The sequence below is a fragment of the Postia placenta genome (genome assembly GCF_002117355.1).
Source record: "Postia placenta MAD-698-R-SB12 unplaced genomic scaffold POSPLAscaffold_4, whole genome shotgun sequence".
NCBI lineage: Eukaryota > Fungi > Basidiomycota > Agaricomycetes > Polyporales > Adustoporiaceae > Rhodonia > Rhodonia placenta.
Genome location: NW_020169835.1, coordinates 1,210,099 through 1,236,128, shown reverse-complemented (window position 1 = coordinate 1,236,128; position 26,030 = coordinate 1,210,099). Strand labels below are relative to the sequence as shown.

The window sequence follows — 26,030 nt, the reverse complement described above, 5'->3', positions numbered from 1 at the left end:
AGGATGGCGTAAAAACATTGTCCAAAAGCGAAGTCATTCCTCATTTGTATCCGTAGACACTTGTGGTTGTCTGTGTGAGTTGGAGACAGGTCCTGGCCTCTGTATCCAGTTTCTGGCATTGTTTTGTCATCATTATCACTAAAAAGCCGACACCTTCATCCACGGTCGCAGCGCACATGTGGACCCACAGCAACGTTACAACTGTAGGCGTTAATTGTAGTCTCCTGAGAGCAGACTGATAAACAATTCCTTCAACCTACGCCGGCTCCGGATATGCTAATTGGTCAGTTTGTACGCTCGATGTTATCAAACCACAGTGGCGAGGATGTTGAACGTTTGAATCCGCGTAGTATACAGTGCATGGCGAAGACGACTAGCGTCCTATTTGAAACGTGTGTGTGCCACTGTCTGCAAGACTTGCCTTGGCTGTCATGCGGTGTCGACGGTTACTGGGTATACAAATTTATACTCAAATCGTGATATCGTCTTTCCGCCGCCACAGTAGATCGCCACACCTTCAAGCTCCGCCGGCAGTGGCGACTCGACGCGGTGGTGGCAATCGTGGCTTCTGCTCTGCTGCCTTGAAGGACATCTCACATTTATCTCGACCACTTTTTTATAACCTCGCGCATTCGAAGATCCGAACAGTACATGGTGGACGCTATCGAGAGCGCACCTGAAGCGCTGCCCGCGCTCCGCTTGGTGGACGCCTTGGTACAGCAGGTTCAGCAAGACGGACCTTCAGTCAGGTATTTCGCCATAACCATGCAGTTTAAAACAGTGTATCATCCTAACTGATCTACTACAATGCGCCAGTATAAACTATGTGAGTGGTGTTGCTGCTTTCACAATCCCCGTGTAACGATCAGTACTCCTGGAACTAGCTACAATGTGTAGAATCGGCGATGTCATCTGCTCTGTTAACTTTGCGACAACGTCTCAATACAACTCTCCCCATCCATCGCCTACCTGTCGAATTACTTGCGATGATCATGCGCCATGCCGCAGCGTATTTCTTGTCCGGAAGGTTTCCCTGGCGCCGCCAGCTATGCGACCCTCAAGTCGTTCTCACGCTATCTTCCGTCTGCACCCATTGGCGGAGTGTAGCCCTAGGGTCATCTAGTCTGTGGTCAACGCTGGATTTATCCCGTCATAGGTTGGTATCATCGGTGGCCCTACTGGACGTAAACATCACACACCGCGGGTTAGTACCAAATCTCAACACAGCACTCCAGAAACAAGGACCACGTATCCGGACGCTACACATTCGAGCCAATGACCAAGACGATCCCGTTCTCAATATCTTGGCCTTCGACGCAGCACAGCTCCGAAAAATCGAGTTAATTTGCTGGGACAAACCTTGTATCGATGATCTGAATGATGATATCCATGAAGAGCCGTTGTATCTTGGCGGCCACCTGCTTGGCGCCCCTCGCCTTGAACGCCTCTACATGGATCAACTAGTCCGGGTGCCCGCGAATCACTTCCCCACTTTGTGCGAGATTCATCTCGTATGTTGCGCTGTACCGTCGCTCTTCGATGTGATCAACCTGCTAAATAACACCCCGCAACTCAAGTATCTAACCCTCCATTCATTGATGGTCTGCAGGACGAATACTCCGGAAGCATGGGAAGAGGCTCCTGTGACCCTGCATAGTGTACAGGTAATCAATATTAGCTTGATCCTCTCATCCCTGGTGGTCGGCCTGCTGTCGAGGTTGGATCTACCTCCAAAGATGATTTTGCGTTTGGAGGCCATTCAAGGACCCGCATTGCGTATCCCTCGCCTTCCCATTTTCGATCAACTCACAAGGCTCAAGGTGACGCCAGTAAAAAGACGGTGCTCCGTTCTCGCACTTGGAGTAGCGTCTGCGTTGCGAACCGATATGGTAAAGATGGCCAGCGACATGAGAAACGACGCTAACGCGTTGTGCTTCCATTTGGGGTCACTCTGTATACCTTTACAGCAGATCACGGAACTCTGGATCAGCGGCGATTGTGTCCTCAAAGAAACAGCCCTCCGACTCCTCTTGGCCATGCCATCTCTTGTGAAGATATCATGCAATGCCAATACCATGAACAGGATCTGCAGGGACATCCTGTCTTCGGGTCTGGAAGGGTTACTGGCGGCACCATCTGTCGAGGCCGGTCCTGCTTTACGAATGTTACAGTGCACTATCAGCCATGGGAGCTCACTGGACATAGGAGCTCTGATCACCCTACTCGATCTGCGAATACGACTCGGGAAGCCTATACACCATCTTCATATTGTAGGAATGATCGCCCGTGATCGCCTTGACCTGTGGGGACCGCTCGCTGAGCGCGTTGATTCATTGGTATTGTCGGAGTTGACCAATCGCCCAAGGATGGAGTTGCCAGCATTTTGCACCGAACACTCGCATAGCTACTATTTTGAAAAGTAGTCGGTGCGATTGCCGAATCATCACAGTTCTACAGCTTTGTATGACCTGTACATAATTCGAGACTTTGTACATACTCCGCTACTTGCGCAAGACGCAAGATGAAGTGTATATCGCATGATGCTTTCAAGCAGTAGTTATATCAGATGTTCCATGTTCCCGTGCTATCATCATTCTGGAAATGTGTTCGTAACATCGAATAAAGTACATACACGATAAGAAAAGAGAAACAGTTCTAGGTCGATGAAGAAATATCCGAAATAGGCGATGTATAGTATGCATGCATGAGAAAGTACATAATGAATCGTGACTTCGGGTCATGAACCCGACCGCGTGAACGTGATCCAATCCCACCACCTAAAAGAGTCTAAAAGAAGAGACAGCCTGCGAGTGGGCCGTCTAGATAGCAATCCCCTTGTCGGCGTCAGGCAAATTGACCGACTCGAAAGACAAGCCTTCAGCATCTCGCACGAGGACACCGGCGCGTGGCATCGACGACGCTGGACTCACGGGCTCTGTCGAGGAATCCGCAAGCGAAGACGTGTCCGAACCTGGATACGGCAGGTCCTGCTGGGCGGATGCTTCCGTCGGGCGGGTGGGCGTCGACGTCGACGAGATGCTTGACCGCGGGCTGAATAGCCCGCCCAGTTTCCGAGCGACAGGCGACGGGACCCCAGCACTCGCAGCGGACACAGGTGGTGCCGCGGGAGTATTCACGGGAGTAGCAGGCGTGTCCGAGCTCCAGAGTTTGAAACCCCATCGCGAGCCACTGCTTGGGCTTGCCGCCGAGACAGGTGGCAGTGGCTGTTTCATCCCAGGGCGTGCATTACTCCGGGACGGTTGCTCGCCCACGCTGTTCTCAGCGATGAACGTGCGCAAAGCGCGCACGCACATTTCTGAGGCCTCCCTTGCCTCGTGCGCTTCGCTCGCATCATGCTTGGCCTCTTCGAGCTGGTCCTTAACCACGGCGAGCTCTTTTCGGAGTGTCTCGAACTCCGTCGGGTCGAAGGGAGGCACATCGGGCAGTGTTGGGGGTGCGTGTCCGAACATGCCAGAGAAACGCCGTGACTGACCGCTCATTGGCGAAGGAGCGGCACGCGCGGGTGGCGAAAACTCTGTGGCGCCAGGAGACGAGGGCCATTGACTGTTCTGTCCGAAGCTGGGTGCGCTCATAAGCCCTGGGTCCGAGAATGATGCTATTCGGCGATGGCCCATTTGGCCTACAGGGTTGCCAGTTAAGGGGATGAACGAGGCGCGCTTGGAGGAAGGGAGTCCATTCGAGGACGCGCCCGGGCGGGAGAGATCGAGGGTCAGATTAGACACCTGGCTCGCTCGCCGACTCTCCGTCTGCAGCCTCATCAGGGCTCGTCTAATATGCCAGCTTGTTAAGCAGCCAGAACAAGGCGTTGAATAATCGCAAAGCGCACCTGCTCTCTTCCACTTTCTGGCGGAGCATGGAAATGGCCTCTTCATCTTCCTTGTGTTGCTCGCGTGCGTTTGTCAACTCCGCTTCCGTGCGGAGGCATTTGTCAGTGACGGTGTGCAAGGCCTCCTTGAGGTTGTCCTCGCGATATTTGGTCTCCGCGAGCTCATCGGAGAGGGCGTCGCGCTCCTTCGTTCTCTCCTCCAGCAACATGCGGAGTTGGGTCACGATCGATGCTAGTACATGAGTGTCGAGGGACTGTGGCCGGCCATTGGGTGCAGGGGAGTTGGGCAGAGATTCGTTGTCCAGCTGCCGTTCAAGTTCGAGCGTCAAGTCTATAGAATGTGGTCGGGTAGAGGTGGGGGATAGTTGGTTGTGATCAACCAGGTCGTCGAATGAGTTGGGCATGACGAGAGCGGTGGCCATGGTGGTTGATATTTGAGAGACAAGCCGCAGACCGAGCAATGAACCAAGGGGCAAGATATGAGAGCTCGGGCTCCAGCTACGGAAAGCTGCGCTGCCGACACTGGCTAGAGGCAGTGGTAGATGAAATAGGACGCAGCAAACACGACGCGTCTGTCGCAGGCAGACATATCGCGTGCCACCGTCGTCCTATGTCCCTGTCAGCATATGCCTAGCCGGATCTATCCCATTGTTGCTACGAAACGGCAGCCCCGTGCTCTGCCGCCCCAAAATTCGAATAGAAGGCGCGCACATTTCCAACTAAGACTCCAATAACTTCTACACATACATCCGTGTCTGCTCGACGCACTGTCTACTACCATACAATACATCATACAGAGGGGGGAGTTCTTTCATTTCATTCCTCGAGAAGCAGCCACAATCCAGCATCAAATGATCCCCGAACCCGCATCGTCATTGGTGGGTGAGGGCATCAACGCAAATCACACCGTCGCGTTCACTCCAAGGATATCCCCACAGGTGCAGCCATTCGCGCACACCTGCCGCGAGACGGACCCGAGAGGCGCCACGAGCTGGGTCTTGTGAACCCGTGTGCTTTTCTTCACCCACGACTAGATAAGCTATAGAACATCGACGTCAGTGTCTATTCATATCCCATGGAGCATGAGACACCCACCCAGGCCGTAGAAGTGTTCCCGCTCAAGCTACGCGACCGCATGAGTACCATGAACCATACGCAATGCCACATGACTCACCGCGAGCAGGAACTCCTCCAGGATCTCAGCAGCCTCTGCTGCGTGCAGGCCATGCAAGTCAAGCAACACTTCCGTGCGCTCTTCAGGTGTCAGCTTCTTTTCTCCATTGACATTCTGGCTTGCGATGCCCAAGCACACGCCCAGCCCTGCACCAGAGATACGGCCTCGGGCGGTACGGTCGCCATAATCGTCAGACCAGCCAGAATCTCGAACACGCACCGCCTGCTCAGCGAGGCGTGCCCGCTCGCGCACGAGCTTTCCAGCAGCCTCCACCATCTCTGCACTCATCTTCGCATTGAGGTCATGACCCTCGCGGCTGAACCGCTTCGCTGCAGCACCATCGCCTCTCCTCCACGCGTCAGCAGCTCGCGACAGACAGGCATTGCGTGCGGCTCCCAAGCGCAGAGCTCTGGAGAATGTCAACAACACAAGTCATTGTCTCGATTTCAAGAACTCACCTGGAACGATATGCCATGTACAGCTGGCTCACGGATTCGCCCGTGGGCAGTGTCGGTAGTAGCGTGGGCGGACGCAGTTTGAGACGAGGGGATGGCTTCGGCGCGACGACAGACGTCTGATGTAATGGTTCGGCTGCAACACCCATCGCCTCCCGTCGTGCCATAATCAACGCAGGGTCCTTGGGCGACTGCACTTGCGGCGACGTCGGCACGGAAGCGGGAGCAGGTCTCTTGACTGCCGTAGCAAACCTCGTGCGTCCCGGGTCATGGTATCCATTGTCCCGCACATAGCGGTAACCGCCACGACCATTTCGGCCTGCGTCAGCAGCATAGTTCAGAGAAGGAAACTCGTCTGGTGAAGCACTGCGTGCATGTTCAAGCGGCGCAGCATTGATGTCTGTACGCGCCATAGCATGGGTGAGGGTGGATACGTCGATGTCTTTTGGAAGATGATGCAAGAATTCGCAATTCTCGCCCTTAGCGCATGTACCGCGCAGCCAGAATCTGCAGAGTGCCCGTTCAAGGTCATGACTACGTGCAACTGATCAACATTCCTCCTCGGAAAAAGGAAAAAGGATACATACCTGAAACGACAATCCGCGCGCAAACACTCCCCAGCGAGGAAGTATCTGCACACCCTGTTGCCTCCAGGGACAGGACGCCCGTTCACGATCCGCTGTCCATAGCGCATTCCAGGTGTATTAGGGTTGTTATACCCGCCTCTACCGCCACGCACCATTCCATTCCCGCCCTCTCGCGACACCATCATGACCCGATTTCCCATTGACTGAATTCTGATTGGCCCGTTCGTCGGGGGCGATGCTGTCATCGAGCGATCTACGAGCCAAGTCATCGCCTTCTCGAAATCGTACCCGTTCGTTGCAAGTGCCTCTTCGAGCTCGGACGGCGCGAGCGTCGCGCCGAACACGGAGCTCAGCACGTCGAACGGCGTCATGCCGTCCGTGAGCATCGCCGCTGCCTCTGGATCCATATCCTCGCCTTCCGGCGGGGGAGGTGCCTGTCCAATCACGCCATAGGGCGCATCCCCACTGACGTGCGGGCCATCCTGCGAAGGCGAGGAACCCGACAGGGGTGGAGTGGGCCATTGCGCATCAAATTCGCCCGCGACGGGATGGAAGGAGCGCGGTATGTTGCTCGCCGCGAAAGGATCGAACGGATCCTCTTCGTCGCTCTGGTCATCGGGACGCATTGACGAGCGGAGCGACGAGCTCGGGGTAAGCGCGCGGGGGAGCAAAGCGCTGTCAGGGGTGAGCGGCGCCGCGATTGCAAGCTTGGACGTCGGGCGCTGAGGGTTGTGCGCCCACATGTCCGGGGATGGCGTCTCCGCACGCAACTGTGAGAGTGACGCAGGGTGTGACGACGCAGCTGAGAGCGGGCGCGGGATGGGCCTGAACTCGTTTGCTTTCGCATTCAGGGAACGCGGGGAACCGATTGGGGACGCGGGGAGGCTGGAGACGAACTGCACAGTTGTAATGAGTGGCGAGTTACTCGGCGAGTCGCTGCGCGCAGTGATGTACGAGGACGCCTGCGTTTGCACGAGCGGCGAGGTCACAGGCGTGTGCGGGCGACGGAAGATCATAGCGAGCGGCGAGCTGGGTGCCGAGTTGGGCGTATCTGGGCGGGCGATGAGCCGCGCCGAATGAGACGACGCGCGCGAGGAGGGGCGGGAGATAGGCCGGCGCGTTGGGGTGAGGAACATGAAGGGAACATTGTCGACATCGTCTCGATGCTTATGCATGAGATCAAGTACATGTTGTTCCAGCTGTATGATGGGGTCAGTACACAGGAATACAGAGGACACGCAGTATGAGAGTGAAGAGAAGTTGTCATAGCCGATCGAAGTTCGACCACTGCATTTCGCGTAGAAAGCCTCACGGGCTCGTGCTTAACGTCCCGCATATGTCATTTTAAACGATTAAGAGAACTCGGTGGACTACTCTATGCAGTAGGAGCGCAGGAACCATTCGGATCAGGCCTAAGCACACTCACTTCCTCCTCGTCTATGTGTCCAAAGGTCTCCTTGAGCAACGTCTTCAGATCGTCCTCGCGCTCATTGTCAAGAAGAACGGCGACGCGTCCAACGAGCACAGCATTGACACGCAGGTCGTCGCCGTCCGCGTCGTGATCATAGGCGTCGACGGACCTGTACTGACGCGCAATCGCAGAGAGCTGCGCACGAGTGTGTGGAAACTTTGGCTGCGCGGCCGAGTCGTGCCCAGAGAGAGACCCTGAATCCGAGATATCACTAGAGGGTGCTGGGATGGAGATTATGGGCGGGGCGAGCATGGTGAGTATGGGTCAGGGAGACCACTCCCGCATCACGAGTGTTGTAGGCAAGAGGGACTTTGTCGCTCCCAGGGGCCAATCACTAGCCGTGATCTCGATGTTTACTTGCTCGTTGACCTTCCTGTCTGCTCGTACACTCGTACTCATGCGCCTATGAGGACTATAATTGCGTCTACAGCTATAAACATAACTACGGGGTAGAAGACATTGTAACCGCGACGAACAAGCCGGTCTAGACAAAGCGGAGCCAAATCCCACGCGGCATATTCATTGCCGTATATGGAAGCCACGATCTACGTAGATCTGGACTCATAAATGCCATTCTCAAGCTCCAGCTGGAGGAATCTTCGTTCCCAAATCCTGAGTTTGGCTGTTCAGAAATACACTATGACCACGATGGAGGGGACATCACGCTAAAACACAGCCAATGGTGCTACTGTTCGGGCCCCTGTGCTTGAGGGGCCGTTTATATATTGGAAGTAATCCTTGCAGTGGAACATGATCCAACTTATCACTCGGAAAGCCGCTCACGAGGCCCGTCCCAGATTATTTTACCGTCAAGGCCACGTCGCTGCTTCTGTAAGTCGTACGCTTTGTGCTAATTGTAATTGTCATTTGAAAGCCGAGACCCTCGAGGTGTGCAATTACAAATGTTGAAGAATTCTCGCTCGAAGAATCATCACAGCATATCCTCCAGGCTCATTTGCCCACGAGAATCACATAGCCTCAATTTGCGGTCGGTGGATCTGTTTAATCCACCGAAGATAATGCCCATCATGGGCACCGATTCACGTACGACAACATCGAGTGAATAGCATCAAGGGCCCTCGGGCTTGCACGTTTGACAACTTCCGAAAAAGTGGCCGCATCTTTTCGCCTCCGCAAGCGGCGAATCGGAAGCTCATTCAAAAAATTTCACGGCCATACTGTCTTGGTGGGTCCTGACGTCTCAATGGGGTGAAGAACACGCTGGTTAGGCATGTAATGGAGCTCAATACAATGAGATGATGCGGAAGCATGCCAATTGTGGATGCCTTCATACCAATTTGTGTTGGTCGCTCAAATCAGACAACGATGATATTATTACGGCCCTTACAGTACCATCTGAAGCACATTTGGTCACTTTTCTGAAGCATCACGGCTTCACGAACATAATTTTAGGAAAGCCAGCCACCATGGCAGTCGTGATCCTGGATGTACTTATACCACCTCCCGCCGTTGGCTTGCTATCCGAAGCCCAGCGTCTCACATCTAATAGCACACCTGTAAGTTCACTCCTGGTTCGATGCTCTCTCCAGGTTCTTTATCTTGCACTCAGGAAGTTGGTTTATCGTTCAGATCATGAGTTCAGCAATCCTTATGTCCGTCGTGAAGCTTGCTGCGTCGGAAATTTTCAGTGCGATCAAGAAGAACATATTCAAACCCGCGTCCGACGGTATAGATGAGATCCTCAAGGGACAGGAGCAAATCAAAGATCTCATCAAGGAAGTTAGCCACCAGGTGGCCCTCCGTGAATCTATGAATCTCATCTACTACTGGACGAACCGTATGGGGGAGATCTTGGACGAGATGGAGCGGTGCGCAACTGGTCCTCTCAATTCATCTCTTATTCAGTGTGCTCATGTTACTGGTTAGGAACAACCAGACCGCCGACGATAGCGCGGCTTACCAAGAGCTCATGTCCGCTCTGCGGAGCGAATCATCCGGCATTCGCTTCCAGACGTTCTGCGTTTACACGGCCATATCGGGCCTCCCAGGCCCATTGGGCGGCGAGGGGTATCTCGGCTTCTGGGACGAACAGGCATACAAGAAGCTTTCCGATCCGACCGACTCGAAGTACACCCTCAAAAACTACGTCGATGATCTAGACTCTTCCCTTGAAGCCGTCGCCCGTCTCCTCCGCCATGGGCTCATGTTGAGTCTCTTCGTCGCCTCTGGTACGCACCTTCTTTTTCCTATGTCAAGATTCACGTTGATTGACTCGAATATACGTGGATATGCTATTCAGACGAGGTCGACGCCAATAAGTTGAGAGATGATTGTGGAGGCCGCATCACATTCTTTCAGACTACTCTCTACGACACTTACTACCCTATCGGCCTTCGAGAACTCAAGCCCAGTGGGTACAACGATCGTGGAGAACAGCACGGCCAGTGGTACCGTCTCGACAAAGAAGGAGCTAGCAAACGCCTCCGTGTCACGCGCCAAATGATCAACGAGATAGTCGTGGGCAGTGGAAACGATTCCGACAAAAGCGCAGGTTTCCAGTTCATCCAGGATACAGTCCCTCTGGGGCTACTCCAGATGGTTTGCGGAGTCGATGACCGTGGAAACCGTCGGGTCAATTACTATGACCGCGTTGGAAATATGGGGATGCGGGAGCGCGCTTGGAGCACAAACACAGACAAGACTTGGTCGGCGCTCGTCCTTTTCAAATGGATTCCCATCGACGTAAACCGTGAGGAGTCTAGGTGGTCTCTTCGCTTAGCTCCATTCATTGCCTCGACGGGGCGCGCTCAGGACGACGGCCGGGGAACATTCGGTGCTCACTTCACTGTGCGCAAGATAGCAAGCCCTATCTAGGACAATACCTGCACGATTCCGCCTAGCACTAACGAGCCTTCGTGTACTTACCTGACATGATATATAGTTTGACATTTGTATTCAAGGTGCTCTTTATCATGAAGGGCCGCCGGATGCCGATCCGGATGCCGATTCAGGAAAACCGATATATATTCAGATGGTAGTCGTATATCCAGCCCACTTCCTCTTCCGTGGACACGCTTTGCGATGCGAGCGAAGACCGCCTACGTAGGTGTCATCTTATGTATCATCTTCGCGAGGCAATCACTTTTATCATCATCTGTGAGCGCATGAGCAGGTGAAGATTGGCTACATAGAGCACGACGCGAGATACTCGGTCAAATTTCGAAGGATCTAGGCGGTGGGTACGTGAAATGGTGGAGATGACGACAAGTTGTATACTTATATTATTTAGATTGATGTACCATTCTGAAGCGCGGATTCTGTGAGATCGACAAGATGTGAGGAGCGGTTCGCACGAGTACCATCAACATCAACCACATCTCCTTTGATAGCCCTGAGTGATGATTGTGGAAGTCAGCCATCTGATGGTACGTCGAGACGCCATGCCGTAGCAAATACCAACCACCGAGCGGTGATTCCTGCAATAACGTGTCGACGAGTCAGTTCATAGTGCATGTGCCATTCAGCCTCCTTTCATGCTCATGCAACAGCACAGCACCCGCAGGGAAGGCGCTAGATACGACTACGTAGACGTGATATCGATGCTAGAATCCGATCATCAGGATGGTAATACAAAACGATCAGGCAAAGTAACAGCGCAGTCGTGAGTTACGTTGCTAGTACTTGAGCCACTGGAGATTGTAGCTATTCTAGGGAAAGGCGATGTTGACTCGCCGATATCAGCCAACCACGGTCTCTCAATGGTATCTAACTCCGGTAGATTTGGTGCCTGTCTGTCCTTGTGGCACTCGGCTATATACTGCCGCTTTCGACGACCCATGTACCACATCTCTACGGTAGTCAAGATCACATGGACAGGTTATGGCTCGGGGTAAATTTGGGTGTGAAGAGGCCAATGGGACAGCACTACCAGCCCTTGTTTCCTTTTATTGACTGGACGTCTTCCTCTTCGGTGTATTGTAGTTAGGATGCTGGTCTTGGCACTTTGATGCTCTTGGGTTACACTCATAAGTATGTGGCGCAATCACAGCGTCGCCAGAGGGAAGACGCCGGACGACGAAGGACACGTGGGGGGGAATTGCTGTATATGGGCAAGTCTGGCCTCGGCGCCGGGTCGAGGACATATGAGATCTGATATTGTGGATGTCGAGGGCGGGGTGAAGCCGCCACGGCCAGAGGGTTATGCCTGCCCGTTTCCCGTCCGCTGTACTCCGCTTGGTTTCCGCCCCCAACTCGACTTATATCCTACTGTTTTGATGACAACTGTCTGGCCTTGTTGACATCGGTATATCTTCCCAAAGTGCATCAGAGATGCCTTACATACCCACCTGACGCTGATTACACAGACAACGAGGACACATAGTTAGCTTGCTCATTCATCTCGCCCCCCGTCCCAAGGTCTTCTCCCATGTCGTCGAAAAGCCCACTTGTGGACAAACAGAGGCGGCGGTCCAACGTTCCCTTGTCATGTGCGGAGTGTAGACGGTGCGTTGCTGAGTTTGTCGGCAGCCGTTGCACAGTTGACGCCCAATACCCCAGGCTTAAGTTGAAGTCCGTGAATGTCGTATTTTGTCCCCCTGGCTTGAGTTTCACGCGTTCTCTTTCATCATTACACAGATGCTCCCGCCAATTCCCGTGCTCGAGCTGCGTGAAGAAAGGTTGTGCTGCGATTTGCCCAGATGGTGCGCCGCCTGAATTGTAGATCGCAGATCCCGCAACGTTCTTACGTTCGTGCTTCCAGGTTCTCTCACTACCGGCAAGGGTAACCGGTAAGTCCTGCGCTATTCTTCGGCTGCCTGTGAGGCTGATGTGCTGTTAGTTTTGTTCTCGCAAACACCGAGGTTCTGCATGAAAAGATCACCACACTAGCAAATCGCGTTAGACAGCTCGAGGATGCCTTGCATGATGTCTATGGCCAAGTCTCGTCTGAAAGACATCCTCTTTTATCAGATGAGCTTCTGCAGATAAAGCGGCCACTCGAAAGAGAGGCTCCAGACGAGACACCGCAAGATCCAGATCCAGACACGGCAGAGGCTATCGACCAAGTTGGATCTCTGTGAGCTTTAGGCTTTTAGCCGTGACATTCGGACCAAGCTTATCGTGGTTTAGATCGATCAACGATGCAGGGGAGGGGAAGTTCTACGGACCTGCCGCTAATGCATGGGTACGTCATTTCGATTTCGAAGACGAACTTCTGCACTTTTTGGCTAACATTCCCCTTATAGTACCTCTTACAGGTGCGCGTGGATCGTGAACCCCAAGACGTCCGCTAACCGCGCGTTTGTGTAGAATGAAGATGGCACCGAAGAGGCATCTGAGAGCCCGCAATCTGCGCTGCCGTCAGATATTCCTTGGATTAGCTACACGTTCCCGTTCTCTTCCAGTGCCACGTTGACCCCCTCGAGTGTCCGTGCCTCTCTTATAGACATGCTTCCGGGGTTACCAGAAGCTCGCCGCTTAGCTGCACTCTATTTCAGGCATGCGGCATGGATGTACGTGCACGGCATGGCGACGCGTATTTATCCCCGCATAATTGACCGGCCTGATGCCAGGTATACGCCGATACCGGAGAATGAATTTTACAACAGCGTCCTCACGCGATTTTATGAATCATCGGCGATGGTAGATCAAGATCCTACGGACTCGCACAGATTAGCGATCATGTACCTGGTCCTGGCTATGGGTGTTCTGCTTGATCTCGACCAGCAGCCGTTGACGGCGGAGGCGACACGGTACTATCAGTTAGGTCGTGCTGCTCTTGCGTTAGACTCTATTTTGGAGCATCAGACGATACAGGCCGTGCAAGCGTTGGTCAGTACCCGCTCCGATGTCCACGGACGCTTGCTCATCGCACGTGAATAGGTACTGATGTGCCATTTCATGTTTTTCTCCCATGTCGACGGTTCGCGATGGGCTCTCATGGGGCTCGCAGTCAAATTGGCACTTACTGTAAGCTCGGACAGCTACTTCTAGCGCGATCACTTCATTGACACTATATACAGCTTGGCCTCCGTAAGGCGATCGCATGCATAATGTCGTAAACTGCACTAATTCGCTTGCGTTACCGAGATCGCGACGGGAATAAGTGGAACCTCGATCCGGATGAAGCATTCAGACGGCGAACGTTGTTTTATGAGCTCCTCACGTATGATTCTTGGCAGGTATGTTCGGACGGGCTGACCGAGGCGTCTTACTTGTACTCCTGGTTAATCCGATCACCTCAGAGCCTCACCTTTGGCCGACCGCCGTCGCTCTCTATGGCGTTCATCGATTGCCAAATTCCTGAGCCCATCACTAAGACCGATCAGGGCGAGCCCGAGATGAGCTGTACGTGCGCGTTTCGTCGCGAGGCAGAATGAGCATTGTTCTGACAGGCTTCCGCGCCAACAGTTTCCGCCTGGAAACATCGGTTTGTGTCACGCTGCCAGAGCGTCGTCCACGAGCAGGCGTTCGGTGCGCGAATCACTAATTATCGCACTATTCTGGACCTCGACAAGAAGGTCCGTGACTTCTATCTACCACCTTCCCTGCGTGTGCCCGGGTTCGGCGGTGCGAAGATGGACCCGGACGCGCCCCCTGCTACCCTACAGCAGGTTCTGCAGGGATATTGTGCCTTTTCGATGCGCGAAATCAGTGAGTCAATGCATTATGACTCCGTCTGAGCGGAGACTATAACTCGTGATCCGCAGCTATCTTCTATATGCATCGTGGCTTCTTTGCCAGCGCACTGCAGGACCACCCCGAGGACCCGCTCAGCAGCAAATATGCGCCCTCGGTTCTGGCCGCCTACAACAGTGCATGCTCCTACGTTGGCCTCGTCAGGAGCCAGTACTCACAATATCCGGACCTGACTGAGCGCATGTGGTTCCTTTTCACACATGTCTTCTCCTGCGCGGTACGCCACCTACGCTCGTGTTGATGGCGTTGACCCTGACATTTTGGTGCAGATCGTGCTCGGTGCTATCCCATCGAAGAGTCCGACCATCCCGCTCGCCCGTTCGGCCCTTTCTCACCTGGACTCCGCGTGCGGGTTGTTCGAGGATGTGGGACACAACCCACGTGCTGCGAAGGTGATTGTGAGTATTGTCTCTGCGCTCTCGCTGAATTGTAATCTGATAGTTGTCGTCTACAGCCGGTGCTGCGAAAGCTCAGGAGCAGAGCCCAAGCAGCCATGTCGGATCTTCAGGCTAGGACGGCGGCCCCGCGGACTGGCCTGCATCGCGTGGCCGCCAAGGCGGACGAGGAGCTCGATGCTCTCGGAGGTAAGACTCGTCTCGTGTCGCGCAAGTCCCCGTCGCTGCCATCGCCTACGTCATCTCGGGGGAGCTACTCCCAGGGCGGCTCTAGTCCTAGTCCCCGCGACCCCCACCCTCCAGAACTCTCGCCGATGCACCCCATGGCGCCTCCGATCCCCGAGCCCATGAACCAGATCCAGACATCGATGCTCGATATGTCCTCGCAGTGGCCAGGTTATATGCAGCAGGCTACCGGGTACTCGTACCAACCACAGTACGCTGACCCAGCCAATTACTGGACCCCAGCCTCAGACTATGCGACGATGCACGGCATTGTCGGGCAGCATTATCTGTCTCAGGAGCCGATGGGTCTTGATGCGAACGTCATTCAATCCGCTGCGTACGCCTACGTGGACCCGATGGCAGGATACGTCACTACTTACCCAGCTGGCGGTGGTTCTCCGGATGGGAACATGCAGCAACCTGATGCGTCGTGGCACAACCTCTTGGGCCAGCTTGATCAGGCATAGATTTCTCACTCACTCTGCAGCGATGATCATAACGTGTTTTATCATACATATTTCCCTTGTCTCCGGTTAGTGTATCAGGTAGCTCTCCTATTGCTCTGCTGCGTCCACATTTTGGCGGACGCTATACGTGTTCATGCTGAATTTACGAATGTAAAGATATGTTCTAGTATGTATGTGTTTGTGTGTATTACTCAATCCAATTAGATTGCGTTACTCTAATACATACTGTTACAACAGTCGCAGGTACAGCGAATGAAGGTTACCAAGGAAGATGAGACAAAGCAACATTGAGCTGGAGCAAAGCTCATACCGACAGGTCGAATTGGAGGGCCGAATGTTGAGACTTAATTTCGTGTAACCTGCAGGAGCGGTTATAGCGCTGGGCCCGTCATTGCTGTGCGATTTTCCTTTCTCCCTCTCACACTCACTTGAGGGATATGCGTCCATGGCAGCCATTCCACTGAATGAGCTGGAAGAATTGCTCAATGGTATGCAAGAAAAGAGATACCTCGCTCTTGCATCTGCAGTGGCCCTAGGATATGACTACTTCTTCACGGTTTCCCAGGAGGTACGTCGTCTGTCGTACCATCAGGCGAGGACGCAGCTTGCACGGTAGATCTGATTCGATTATGAGATACCGATCGTGTATAGTGCGGCACTTCCAATTGAAGAGAGGGGTGAAAATGCGGTTCTCATCGTCTAGCTTCAATCCAATTAACCAAATGACCCAAATCAGTCATGATGGATGCACGCCCGATTCATCTGTTGTTGCTTGAACTAGAATGATCCCGATCACTGTCTGTCCTGATCGAGGACGTGAACTGGCATGTTTCGGCCAGCCCATTATATTGCCCCGTAACGTGAAACTGAGACCGATCAGAGAGAGACCAACAGCAGCGTATATCTTCTGATAGGTATAGAGCCACATCGGGAGGCATCTTTAAATTCGGCAAGAGGCCGAGCACAGTAGCGACAGAAAGTCCACTGAGACCAATCTTTTGCACCGACTGCAGTGACACAATAGGCCCGTCCCAATCCCTCAGTCGGACGTCGTCAGGTATTTTCAGCGAGTATATAGTGAGGTCTACGATGTTAGGATACCACAACTATACATGATCCATTCGAGATGTCGCACACTTGCTGAAATAGAGCGAGGAAGCAACGACCGGGCATCCTGATGGACGGATGGGCTTCCACACTACGACGAACTAAATACAGCCTAAGATAACACAAGGTTAGTTCAACGAGTCGTCACAAATCGTGATGCATAACGCGCCAAGGGCCACCGCAGCCTTCCGACCAAACCAGCATAATCAACGAAGCCCCATTAAAGTAAACATTCGTACGAGCGCAATCGGGTGCCGTCGCGCTTCCTACTCCCAGAGTTCGCTCGGAGCGTCACTGCAAGCTGCAGGCAGTCTCGTCTTCCATGAAGTCGTGATTGAGGGCATCTCGAGCTTGTCGACCCGGGCAGCAAGCGGCCCCTCAAAGTCCGTCCGGTCTTGGGGAGACAGACCCTCCATGACGAGGTGCTGGATTCGGTGGCCACACCGAATATATAGGTCTAGGAGACCGACCAGGAGAGCGACGTCGATAGATCGCTCGTTGCTGTGGGCAGCGCAGTGAATGGCTTTGAGAGAGGGGCAGTGTGTGGTCGGAGGTAAATACGCATTCACGGAGAAGTTCGATTTCCTGATGAGGAATGCGCAGATGTGATTCAGAGAGGTACTCCCGCAGGCAAGTCTCTCGAGGCTGGGCAAAAATGGAATGATGTTGTCAAATGGGAGATCTGAGGATTCACCGTCGGCACAAAGCTCTGTGATGGCGCACAGCGAGGGCTGTAATATATTCCATATACCGTTGGATGAGGGGTTGTCATGCTTGAAGACAAAAGTAGAAGGTGCTCCAGCTGCGACAATGCGGCGCCCATCTGTCCACAGCGACCTTGCGGAGTCAAGCATAGGGAGCCTTAGCATGTTTTCCCCAGTACCCACGTAAGGCGACAACAGAAATACTATCTTTGGAGGCGATGTCAATGGAGATAGAAAGTCGGCTATGTCTTCTGCCGACACTGAACGCATACTGATTCTGCATACGGAATGCAACGGGACGGGCTGCGTCCTTCGGGTAGACCGGTGACGCGAATCTTCGAAGAAAATGTTGTCAAGGAAAAGCTCTTCGAGATTGGGGGCGCCTGTTAGGAAATGGTGAAGATCCAACAAGGACGGCAACGAGCACTCGGCGAGGTGTAGGAATCGAAGAGCGGTGAAGTGATTTTCTGGCATCCGAGGAACGCTAATCATGGTGAGCCTGGTAAGAGAAGAGGTATCGAGGTCGGGTGAGAACAATCTATCCCTGTTGAAATATTTGAGTTCCAATCGCAGATCTTGTAACTGCTTTGTGCAGTTGCATAGGGAATTGAAGGCGGATAAGTCGTCCACGTTGGCTACAATATATCGCAAAGTCCGGATTCGGGAGCTATGTTCTTGCAAAAGACGAGCGAATGTCTTCGAAGAATTCGTGACTTGTAGGTTCAATAGGCACATTCCCGACATCTGCAGCATCGATGATATTGCAGCAGGGAGCATCGATGAGTCGATCGTACACCAGAGAAACGGACAACCCAGCGCCGCCTGCCGCCATTGATGACAAACATGTGCCATGGTCCAGGAGAAATTCAGATCCTGGATCTGAGGTGTAGATGATGTGTGTTGGAATATCGGCTTATTGGACGTGATCGCCAAACACATTATGCTCGAAAGTATCTCTGGCGGTAGACGGCTGACAGGTTGAACATCATTCAAGCACCGTCGAAGCGTCGCGAGAGCGAGCGCTGTAACAGACTCAGCGGTATTAAGCTGGCCGAAGAACCTACATATCAGCACACGGATGAAATAAGAAAACGAAGAGCGTACAATGCTGGTACTGGAGAAGAAGGCACGTCAGTTTAAGTGCTAGGATCCTGAAAACGTCAGTACGTTTCCATACCTGAGTGTCAGGCCTTCCTGCTGTACCTGAGCGAGCAGAGCTTGCGCTAGCTGAAGAGTGGGGTGTGCCTCCATGCCTTGATTTATGCGGCGAGACAAGAGGAACTGTTGAGACGACGGCAATGTTTAGGCTCATCTCTGGACAGGCATTAGCGCTCTGCAGAGAGATCGGGCAAACGGTTGTATGGCCCCGATCAGTGCCAATTGCCGGGACAGAACATCCACCTCAGTCGACCACACCAGCTTTCTACAATTCACTGCTGCCGCAACACCTACGTTGGCATGCGCACTTGTTGATCGCTTTCTCTCAGAGATTATCCCGACTCTTTCTTGGGCGTGCTACTTCGTGAGTCGACAGCGCATCCCGCCTGGTCAACATGGATGCTGTAGATCCTCGTACGCGACACAAGGTGTCGTTGAACCCTCAAACGACAGGAAGCAGAGTGTATGCATTCACGAGTGATTGCTGCCCCTCGACGCATCTGACGTGCATGTCAGTGCTCCCTTCCCTTGGGTAATCCTCTCAGACGTCTTGCTCGTGCTCGCGCTCCATGCTGGAAAGACGTACCTCTTATCTGCAGACGTTAGTCTGTTCTGGGTTCTTGTTCGTGTGTTAGCATGCGGGGCTGTGGGGCTCCTTGTGTGGGCCACAGTGGGCGGACAGCTGCGCAGGAAGCGGATAATCGAGGTGTGTCGCGGCATGGTCATCATCGAGGTTCGCAGTCATTAAGCCTGGCACAAGTGGTCTGTCCTCGGGACGTCATCCCTCCTTTTATTCCTCAAGCATGCGGGTTTATTGACGGCATTGTACCGACTTCCGACTACTAGGTGACCTTTCTGCTGCAGGGTCATCTAAATGCAACTAATACCTTGTGCGCAGGGTGGTTGTAGTGACCCGCTTCTCCCTTTTGTGGTTTAGGCACCTGCTCTCTCCTGCATCAGTAGGTCTTCATAACGCACGTGTAATTTGGAACTCAATTCTCGTTAAGCTCTTGCAAACTTGCGCGATTGTGCTCGCACTCTTCGTCGCTGCTATATCCGATGCAAGCCTCTCCTCCGAGAGTTTTCGCCAGGTGCTCCCAGCGTATGGCGCGCTACTTCTGGAAGCAGTTGCTTCAGGGGCCTTGGATCATACCCAGAGTGTCCTCTTGCCATCCCTCGGTGAACCCTTGACGCTCGCCCTCAGCACATGCGGGGCATTCGTGTTCAGCCTTCCATTATACATGCTTAGGCACGTCATGGTGCGTTCACATCTCGGCCTTATAATTTTGTCGTGATTGACTCGACACAGATAGACGTCCCTTCTGCATCGCACGCGGTCTCATTTGGTACACTGGCCGTGCTTGCCTTCCTCGCATACACGTTGCTCTTCCAAGCTCCAAAAGCTTCACGGCTTTTCCAGAGCTCGACGCTCCCTCCACAATATGTCATCGGGTCTTATATTGCGTCTTTGCTCACTTCCGTCGCGTTGGGTATTCTCGTATACGGCAAATACCCAAGACTGACTGATCTCATTGTCGGATCTCTACTTCTCTATGGTGAGCTATTAAGTGCACAGTCGCGACTGAGAACTGATGACGGTGATTAGGCGTCTATCCAAGACCCATAAATTCCGTTTCCGTGTCACCCTACGCGTCGAGCTCACGACTCGTTCGATCCTACCTGAAGACCATATTGTCAAACCCAGAATCCAGGAAGATATTCTACTTCCTTGTGCTGAACATGTGCTACATGCTTGTACAAATGGTGTATGGCGTCTGGACGAACAGTCTGGGTCTCATATCCGATGGTATGTGGAGATGGCATTAGCATATAGTTCCCTGGTTGACTTAAATCATGCATTGTCCGACAGCGATTCACATGGCGTTCGACTGCATGGCAATTGGCGTCGGTCTCATAGCATCTGTAATGGCTAGGTGGCCCCCGAACGAGCGTTTCACATACGGGTACTTCCATTACGCTCTTCCACCCTATGCAGATCAATGACTTGCAGATCTTAGATATGGCCGCATAGAGACACTCTCCGGCTTCGCCAACGGAATCTTCCTCATTCTCATCTCAGTATTCATCGTGTTCGAGGCTATTCAGCGATTGTATGGTTTTGCCTGTATCATGAACTTGTCCAGACCTGACTTCGCAGCGCAGATTGGAACCGCCCGAGATGAACACCAGTCAACTATTGCTGGTTAGCTCATTGGGGTTGGGTGTGAACCTCTTCGGGATGTTTGCTATGGGCGGACATCATCATGTATGACACTCTTCCTTCGTTCATTGCTACCACGCTGAGTCTATCTACTTCAGGGCGGGCACTCTCATTCGCATGGCCATAGTCATGGCCATGCTCACGGGCCGTCACCGCCAACGTCCCCGGCTCTTGACCATGATCATCATGCAGACCATTCGCATTCACATGCTGAAAACCATCACGACCACTCGCACGATGCTCCAGAGTTGCATTCACATTCGCATTCACACAGCGAGCACTCTCACTCCCATTCCCATGACCACGACCACCTGCCTTCTTCCCCCGTAGTATCATCCAGCCCCGCCCATCACTCGCATTCACACGATTCAGAACCTGCCATTCTCATTGAAAACGTCGATAGCGAACCAGTTCTCGAGTCATCCTCACATACGGGTCATACCCACTCCCATGATCACGATCATTCTCACTCACATTCGCACTCGCACACTAGCACCCACGATGAGGCACACTCTAACGAGCTGCTTGTAACCATCCCGAAGCGACTGCTCGTGACCGATAGCCCGCTCACGCCCAACTACAAATTCGGCCACGACGTGCACTACGAGACGCACCACTCCTCCGCGCACGGGCCCAACCTGCACGATCATTCGCATGTGCACGACCACGCGCACGAGGGTCACAGCCACAACATGCGCGGGGTTTTCCTACACGTCATGGCCGTATGTCTTCCCTTCTCTTCTCTTCTCGCCTTCCCTCGTACCACGACTCATTCCCGGTGGTCCGATGTGTAATTGCTGACTTCTCGAGTCTAGGACACCCTGGGTTCGGTCGGCGTCATCGTGTCCACGCTGCTGATCCAGTGGTACGGCTGGACGGGCTTCGACCCGATCGCGTCGCTCTTCATTGCCGTGCTCATCGCGGCGAGCGTGATTCCGCTCGTGATCGACACCGGCAAAGTGCTCGCACTCGACCTGTCAGACCGCGAGGCGCGTATCCGGGATACCCTCTCAGAGGTAAAGCAATGCAGTGGCATGATCCGAACAGTGTTGAATAACTAACGTGCTGCACAGCTACGCTCGATCGAGGGCCTGGCATCATACAACTCGGCACGCTTTTGGCCCAAGGACGACTCGAGCATCATCGGCAGCATACACATCCAGCTCGCGCCCTCGCACTCGTCGTACGACCCAACGGGACCGCACTCCAGCCGCAAGGTAACATACACAAACGTCGAGCGCGTCATCGAACGTGTCGACAAGCTACTACGTAGCCGTATATCCGGGCTTGAGGAGCTCACGATTCAAGTCGAGGGATCTCCCACTGGCCATTAACTCTCGGGATTCTCATTCGTCGTTCCACCGGTAACCCAAGCTGGGATGTTATTTGCGCAATGTACAAGACCCATGCAGATATATATTCCGGACAATGTACTGTACTAATCATACGTATGCTAATGGCACTGCGCACTGCATTCCCGACTGTCCTTATGGCAAAAATGATACGGTGTAATGGGCGACGAGGGTAAGCGTGAGGACACTCTACAGAAATTGTAGTGAAACAAGCGAGGTATATATAAGCTACAAGCGTGAGAGGGTGGATATTAGTGAAGTCTGCCTTGTTTGACTTTTGATGGGCCTAGATGCCAACATTATTCGTTCAGGTTGTTGAGCAGGGTAGTCAAGCATCTCTTCGTGACCATGTCACCCTGACACAACTGCTGTTAATCGAAACTAACGCCAGATGCACCTAGTACCTACCTTGAGCAACGCACTAAACGTATTATCACGCAATGGTTCCGGCAGACATTGTCGGAGCGCCTCCCTGGCTCTGTGACCAGGAATTAGTGGCTGACCAGCGACACCCTGGAGGGACCACGGCACTCACCTTAGGTTGTCACTCAGCCGAAGATAGCATCGCACAACGTGCTTCAACAGCCGCACAGCCTGCGTCTCCACGAGCTGGTTGACCATGTTGCTGAGCACAGTCCCGACGGCGTAGAAGCGCTCGTAGGTGTGACAGATGTACGTGAGCCCGGTCTCGTCCAGCAAAATCTTCTGCACAATGAAGATGGCGACTGTCTTGGAGAGTTCGGAGCCCGTCTCCATGATGCGCAAGCAGAGCGGGATGATTTCCGTGGACAGAAGGAAGTGAATAACGGTGTTGTTATCGTTTTGCTGGAATGACGAACAAACATCAAGACGAGAGAGCTAGAGAGCAAAAGGCTACATACCTTCACGAGAGCGCCGATGACACCGAGGGAGGTGAGACGCAAGTACTCGAATGGACGGGTCTTCGAGGTGGTGTTGAGAAACGGGTAGAGGAAAAGGGGGATGTGGGCTACGATAGGTCTAACGTTATTTCTCCTATCTCAGTGATGCCAGACTTAAGCACTCACCATTAAGAAAAAGCTGACGGGTGTCCGAATGAGAGGCTACACACTGCAAGAGGGCCAGAGCGTTGCAGACGCGGTTGGAGACGTGGGCGGTGAGATTGGGCGGTGTAAGGAGAGGATAGACTGAAACAATCTCTTGGAGGAGTGCGGGCATGACTCCTAAATACAACCCAGATAAGGGGCATCAGTCATGTGCAGGGAGGCATTTAAGAAGAAGCCGACCAAACGAGTGCCATAGCACTAATGCGAGGTCGTCGTATTGCTCCCTCTTCTTGCTCAGCTCGAGAAGCGCAGTCTCGCGAGTGTTTGAGTCTAGCAAATCGATAACAAGACCATATATTTTACTCTCTTCGTGTACGCCGAGACCAACTCCTGGGGCGTGACTGGCGAAAGGGTGGGTGGTATGCGTGAGGGGCCCAAGGGAATTGACAGGCGAGTCCGAATACGCGGCGATGCCGCGCTGGTACGGGTTGTACTGCAATTGCTGCATATAAGAGAGAGGTTTAGGAGAAATGAGCCCCGCCATGGGGAAGAGGAGAGCACACTTGCGAGCAGCAAGCGGCGGCGTTGACGACAACGACGAGGGAGACGCAGGAGGGCCGACGCAAACGCTCGCACCTCGGGACGAAGACTCTCCTGTTGCTGACTAAGCTATATGCAGGCGCTAGCTTCATCCAAGCGAATAACCACTGTCAACCAGTCGTTTGCTTGTCATTTACACCATGTCTGTCTCGTTCGACTCACTCTCTATTATGTCAGTGGCAGATGCTCTACGTCTCCAGATTAACCAGGACGGCCATCGCCTGAGGTACCTACGGTCCTCCGTTGCTCCCAAACGTGAGGCTCACGAGTCGTTCGCTTGTGGATACCAGCGTCGATGTGGTGAGTACAATTGCTGTCAAACACCCACAGTCCCGTCCCCAAATCAATTTTGCGTCACGTAGCTTCACTCTCTGGATAAGGCGATTTTGTCCATGGGGACAACAGTTCGACGCCTCCTGAATGCGTTGCAACCTGTCAATCACTTGCCGCCGGAAATCCTCAGTCACATCATGCACTATGCGTCACGCCTGCCCAATTTTCGCTGGCCATGGCTCTCTGGACTCCATGATTCCCGACAGTGTTGTGTGCTATCGAGTGTCTGCAGCCAGTGGAGGGAGGTCGCCCTTGGATTTGCTGATCTATGGAACACTATTGATCCAGTTCATCACCCCCTCACAATATCCACATTTTTGGAACGCTCCAAGGCGTCCTTACTCCACTTGATCACAAACCATCTTAGCAACCATACATCAGATATTCAGAATATCGTCAAATGCTCTGGACATCGCATATGCTACCTAGACTCCGTATTCCCACCTTCTCATAGAGACGATGCCATTCGCCTCGCGAACCTCTGTGCTGGACAACTGAAGGCGTTGGAATTCGAGTGCTTGCAAGAGCTTGGTGCACGGGTCCTTGTAGACGAAGGTCGTCTGAACCAGAAGTTGTGCAGCAATTTTCCTCGATTGCGACAACTTGCTTGGAATGACATGCCATGGTTGCCTACCAATCGCTTTGATGCCTTGACCCATCTCTACCTCGTCAAATGCAGATTGCTAAGTCCGCAGACTCTTTCCAACCTCTTATCGGGCACTCCGAATCTCGAAACCCTCGTATGTGAGTCATTGTCGGTGACTCATATACCCGACCTCCCACCCGCGCACCATCGACATCAGTTGGTGACCTTGCCGAATTTGCGCAAACTTTACATCGCTCCAGATTGCTGTTACATGTCCGGCGACGTATTGACCGCAGGGCTCCTATCGTGGTTCACCTTACTTCCGCGTATGGCACTTTGGTCAAGGCCCGCCAATGTATCAAAATTGTGTCTGCCAGAGGGTTGCCTGCCCTCAGGGTCATCGAATGCAACTATCTGCTTATGGAGATGCTCTGTCAGATCTTCATATGGTCTGCAGTGAAGGCGTCCACACCGCTCTGCCCTGCTCTTCAGACGCTGCGCTGTACGGGAGGCGCACCCTTCGTTCTCCTCAGCAGCCTGCTAGAAGTCCGGGCGCGACGCGGACTTCCCCCTCTCCAACATCTCGTTATTGATGGCCTTTCTCCTCGTGATCGAGCTCGTTTTTACGAGATTTTCAATTCGCGTGTCATCACCTTCGAAGCCCCTGAGAAAGCAGAGGTGCGCAGCATGGCTCTGCCTGCTGTTTGTACGGAAGAGCGGCACAAGTACTGGCAGTGGACGTAGCTCGGTGGGCGTAGCAGATGACATTTCCATGGTATGTGCGTATACAGGCTGGATTTGTGTCCGAGTGGGGCTGTCGAAGTTCAGTTGTTACAAGAAAGCCCTTAGTCTACTTCACACGAACGACGACACTTGCCATATTTGGCGTCTGGTTGATCTGTGTGTACCGGTCCCAAGTAATCATACTGAAAGCTCACGACCACGTCCTCAGTCTGTCCTTGTCTTGTTTGTTCTCATTTCCACAATGATTCGAAGAATCTCCGAAAAGGCAATGGAGTAATATCTCACTGAACCGTCACTGTGGCCCACACTTGAATTGAAGCTTGAGGCCTTGCGCCTACACGTAGCGAGCTGCTCCCTATCAGTATGATTCTTAAGTCGTGGGAGAAGCTATAGATCAGGTGCATATCGCCATTTCCAGTATCAACCTAACATGAAGGACATATTCGTATGTCGTGTACAGCACTGAGGGCTACTTGCGCAGCTCGAGTTCCCTCCGAAGAAAGCCATCTTCTCATTGTTGTCGATGATATACGACGCCACACACACGCACTCGGCCAGTCAATCGCCTTCTTACAAAACTACTTGGTCTCATCATATGAGAAGCATCGTTGAAAACCGCGTTGCATATGTCGGGAGACAGAGATGTTCCTTTACAGCCTGGACATTGCGAGAAAGGTTTCGCAAGTTTGCCACCTGTGGCGCGCTATTAGCACCGCGCAGCTCTGGGCGACGCTTAACTTGACCACCGTTCGCGCCGCGGTTCCTACACTTTTCGAGTGTTCCAAAGTATCTTTGTTCAGCGTCGATGTTCCTGAAGAAACTACTTTTCACCAGAGTGACGTTTCCGAGGACGCCGACATTCATCAGTGGTCTCGTCGAGGCTATTCAGCGTAATGGTCCACCCATCCGGACTATGCGACTA

At 53.1% G+C, this 26,030-nt stretch overlaps 8 protein-coding genes across 8 annotated transcripts; 5 read left to right on the top strand and 3 right to left on the bottom strand.

Moving 5' to 3' along the window:
- Nucleotides 1-40: 40 nt before the first annotated feature.
- POSPLADRAFT_1137935 (hypothetical protein) lies at nucleotides 41-7,786 on the bottom strand (the record flags this gene model as incomplete). The annotated part of the gene is made up of 8 exons (XM_024484850.1): nucleotides 41-201; nucleotides 970-1,046; nucleotides 1,360-1,460; nucleotides 1,811-2,228; nucleotides 2,301-2,404; nucleotides 2,931-3,789; nucleotides 6,064-7,262; nucleotides 7,490-7,786. 8 exons carry the CDS (start codon nucleotides 7,784-7,786, stop codon nucleotides 41-43), a joined length of 3,216 nt encoding a protein of 1,071 aa, XP_024340985.1.
- Nucleotides 7,787-8,961: 1,175 nt separating this feature from the next.
- Nucleotides 8,962-11,083, top strand: POSPLADRAFT_1136725 (hypothetical protein; the record flags this gene model as incomplete). The annotated part of the gene is made up of 8 exons (XM_024484722.1): nucleotides 8,962-9,051; nucleotides 9,125-9,363; nucleotides 9,422-9,723; nucleotides 9,795-10,342; nucleotides 10,437-10,597; nucleotides 10,687-10,734; nucleotides 10,805-10,920; nucleotides 11,049-11,083. 8 exons carry the CDS (start codon nucleotides 8,962-8,964, stop codon nucleotides 11,081-11,083), a joined length of 1,539 nt encoding a protein of 512 aa, XP_024340984.1.
- A 554-nt stretch (nucleotides 11,084-11,637) lies between these two features.
- Nucleotides 11,638-15,490, top strand: POSPLADRAFT_1065487 (hypothetical protein; the record flags this gene model as incomplete). Its single annotated transcript, XM_024481954.1, has 16 exons — nucleotides 11,638-11,670; nucleotides 11,955-11,998; nucleotides 12,131-12,195; nucleotides 12,255-12,282; nucleotides 12,333-12,569; nucleotides 12,623-12,677; nucleotides 12,739-12,750; nucleotides 12,803-13,005; nucleotides 13,066-13,324; nucleotides 13,376-13,462; nucleotides 13,600-13,674; nucleotides 13,738-13,840; nucleotides 13,904-14,146; nucleotides 14,203-14,408; nucleotides 14,461-14,589; nucleotides 14,646-15,490. The coding sequence occupies 16 exons, from the start codon at nucleotides 11,638-11,640 to the stop codon at nucleotides 15,276-15,278; spliced, it is 2,412 nt and encodes an 803-aa protein (XP_024340983.1). The 3' UTR covers nucleotides 15,279-15,490.
- A 1,161-nt stretch (nucleotides 15,491-16,651) lies between these two features.
- POSPLADRAFT_1032621 (hypothetical protein) lies at nucleotides 16,652-18,028 on the bottom strand (the record flags this gene model as incomplete). The annotated part of the gene is made up of 1 exon (XM_024476874.1): nucleotides 16,652-18,028. The coding sequence occupies one exon, from the start codon at nucleotides 18,026-18,028 to the stop codon at nucleotides 16,652-16,654; it is 1,377 nt and encodes a 458-aa protein (XP_024340982.1).
- A 733-nt stretch (nucleotides 18,029-18,761) lies between these two features.
- Nucleotides 18,762-19,097, top strand: POSPLADRAFT_1138270 (hypothetical protein; the record flags this gene model as incomplete). Its single annotated transcript, XM_024484885.1, has 2 exons — nucleotides 18,762-18,953; nucleotides 19,008-19,097. Coding segments are annotated over 2 exons (282 nt in total), but the record flags the coding sequence as incomplete, so codon positions are not given.
- A 292-nt stretch (nucleotides 19,098-19,389) lies between these two features.
- POSPLADRAFT_1136678 (hypothetical protein) lies at nucleotides 19,390-21,529 on the top strand (the record flags this gene model as incomplete). Its single annotated transcript, XM_024484711.1, has 7 exons — nucleotides 19,390-19,510; nucleotides 19,561-19,803; nucleotides 19,854-20,054; nucleotides 20,118-20,211; nucleotides 20,266-20,358; nucleotides 20,411-20,513; nucleotides 21,284-21,529. Coding segments are annotated over 7 exons (1,101 nt in total), but the record flags the coding sequence as incomplete, so codon positions are not given.
- Nucleotides 21,530-21,822: 293 nt separating this feature from the next.
- Nucleotides 21,823-23,446, bottom strand: POSPLADRAFT_1069625 (hypothetical protein). The gene is made up of 6 exons (XM_024482359.1): nucleotides 23,084-23,446; nucleotides 22,867-23,020; nucleotides 22,702-22,808; nucleotides 22,356-22,645; nucleotides 22,229-22,298; nucleotides 21,823-22,176 (listed from the first exon to the last, which is right to left on the bottom strand). Exons 1-6 carry the CDS (start codon nucleotides 23,387-23,389, stop codon nucleotides 22,120-22,122), a joined length of 984 nt encoding a protein of 327 aa, XP_024340979.1. The 5' UTR covers nucleotides 23,390-23,446; the 3' UTR covers nucleotides 21,823-22,119.
- A 469-nt stretch (nucleotides 23,447-23,915) lies between these two features.
- Nucleotides 23,916-25,108, top strand: POSPLADRAFT_1032618 (hypothetical protein; the record flags this gene model as incomplete). The annotated part of the gene is made up of 2 exons (XM_024476873.1): nucleotides 23,916-24,522; nucleotides 24,582-25,108. The coding sequence occupies 2 exons, from the start codon at nucleotides 23,916-23,918 to the stop codon at nucleotides 25,106-25,108; spliced, it is 1,134 nt and encodes a 377-aa protein (XP_024340978.1).
- Between the last annotated feature and the right edge of the window lie 922 nt (nucleotides 25,109-26,030).

Coding starts and splice junctions, on each gene's coding strand:
- POSPLADRAFT_1069625 (XM_024482359.1), bottom strand. CDS start 23,389: ATGGCGGGGCTCATTTCTCCTAAACCTCTCTCTTATATGCAGCAATTG. Junction 22,646..22,701: donor TCATCGGCGCTCTCGTGAAG/GTATGTAGCCTT, acceptor TCGTCATTCCAG/CAAAACGATAACAACACCGT. Junction 22,299..22,355: donor CGGCTGAGTGACAACCTAAG/GTGAGTGCCGTG, acceptor TCCTGGTCACAG/AGCCAGGGAGGCGCTCCGAC.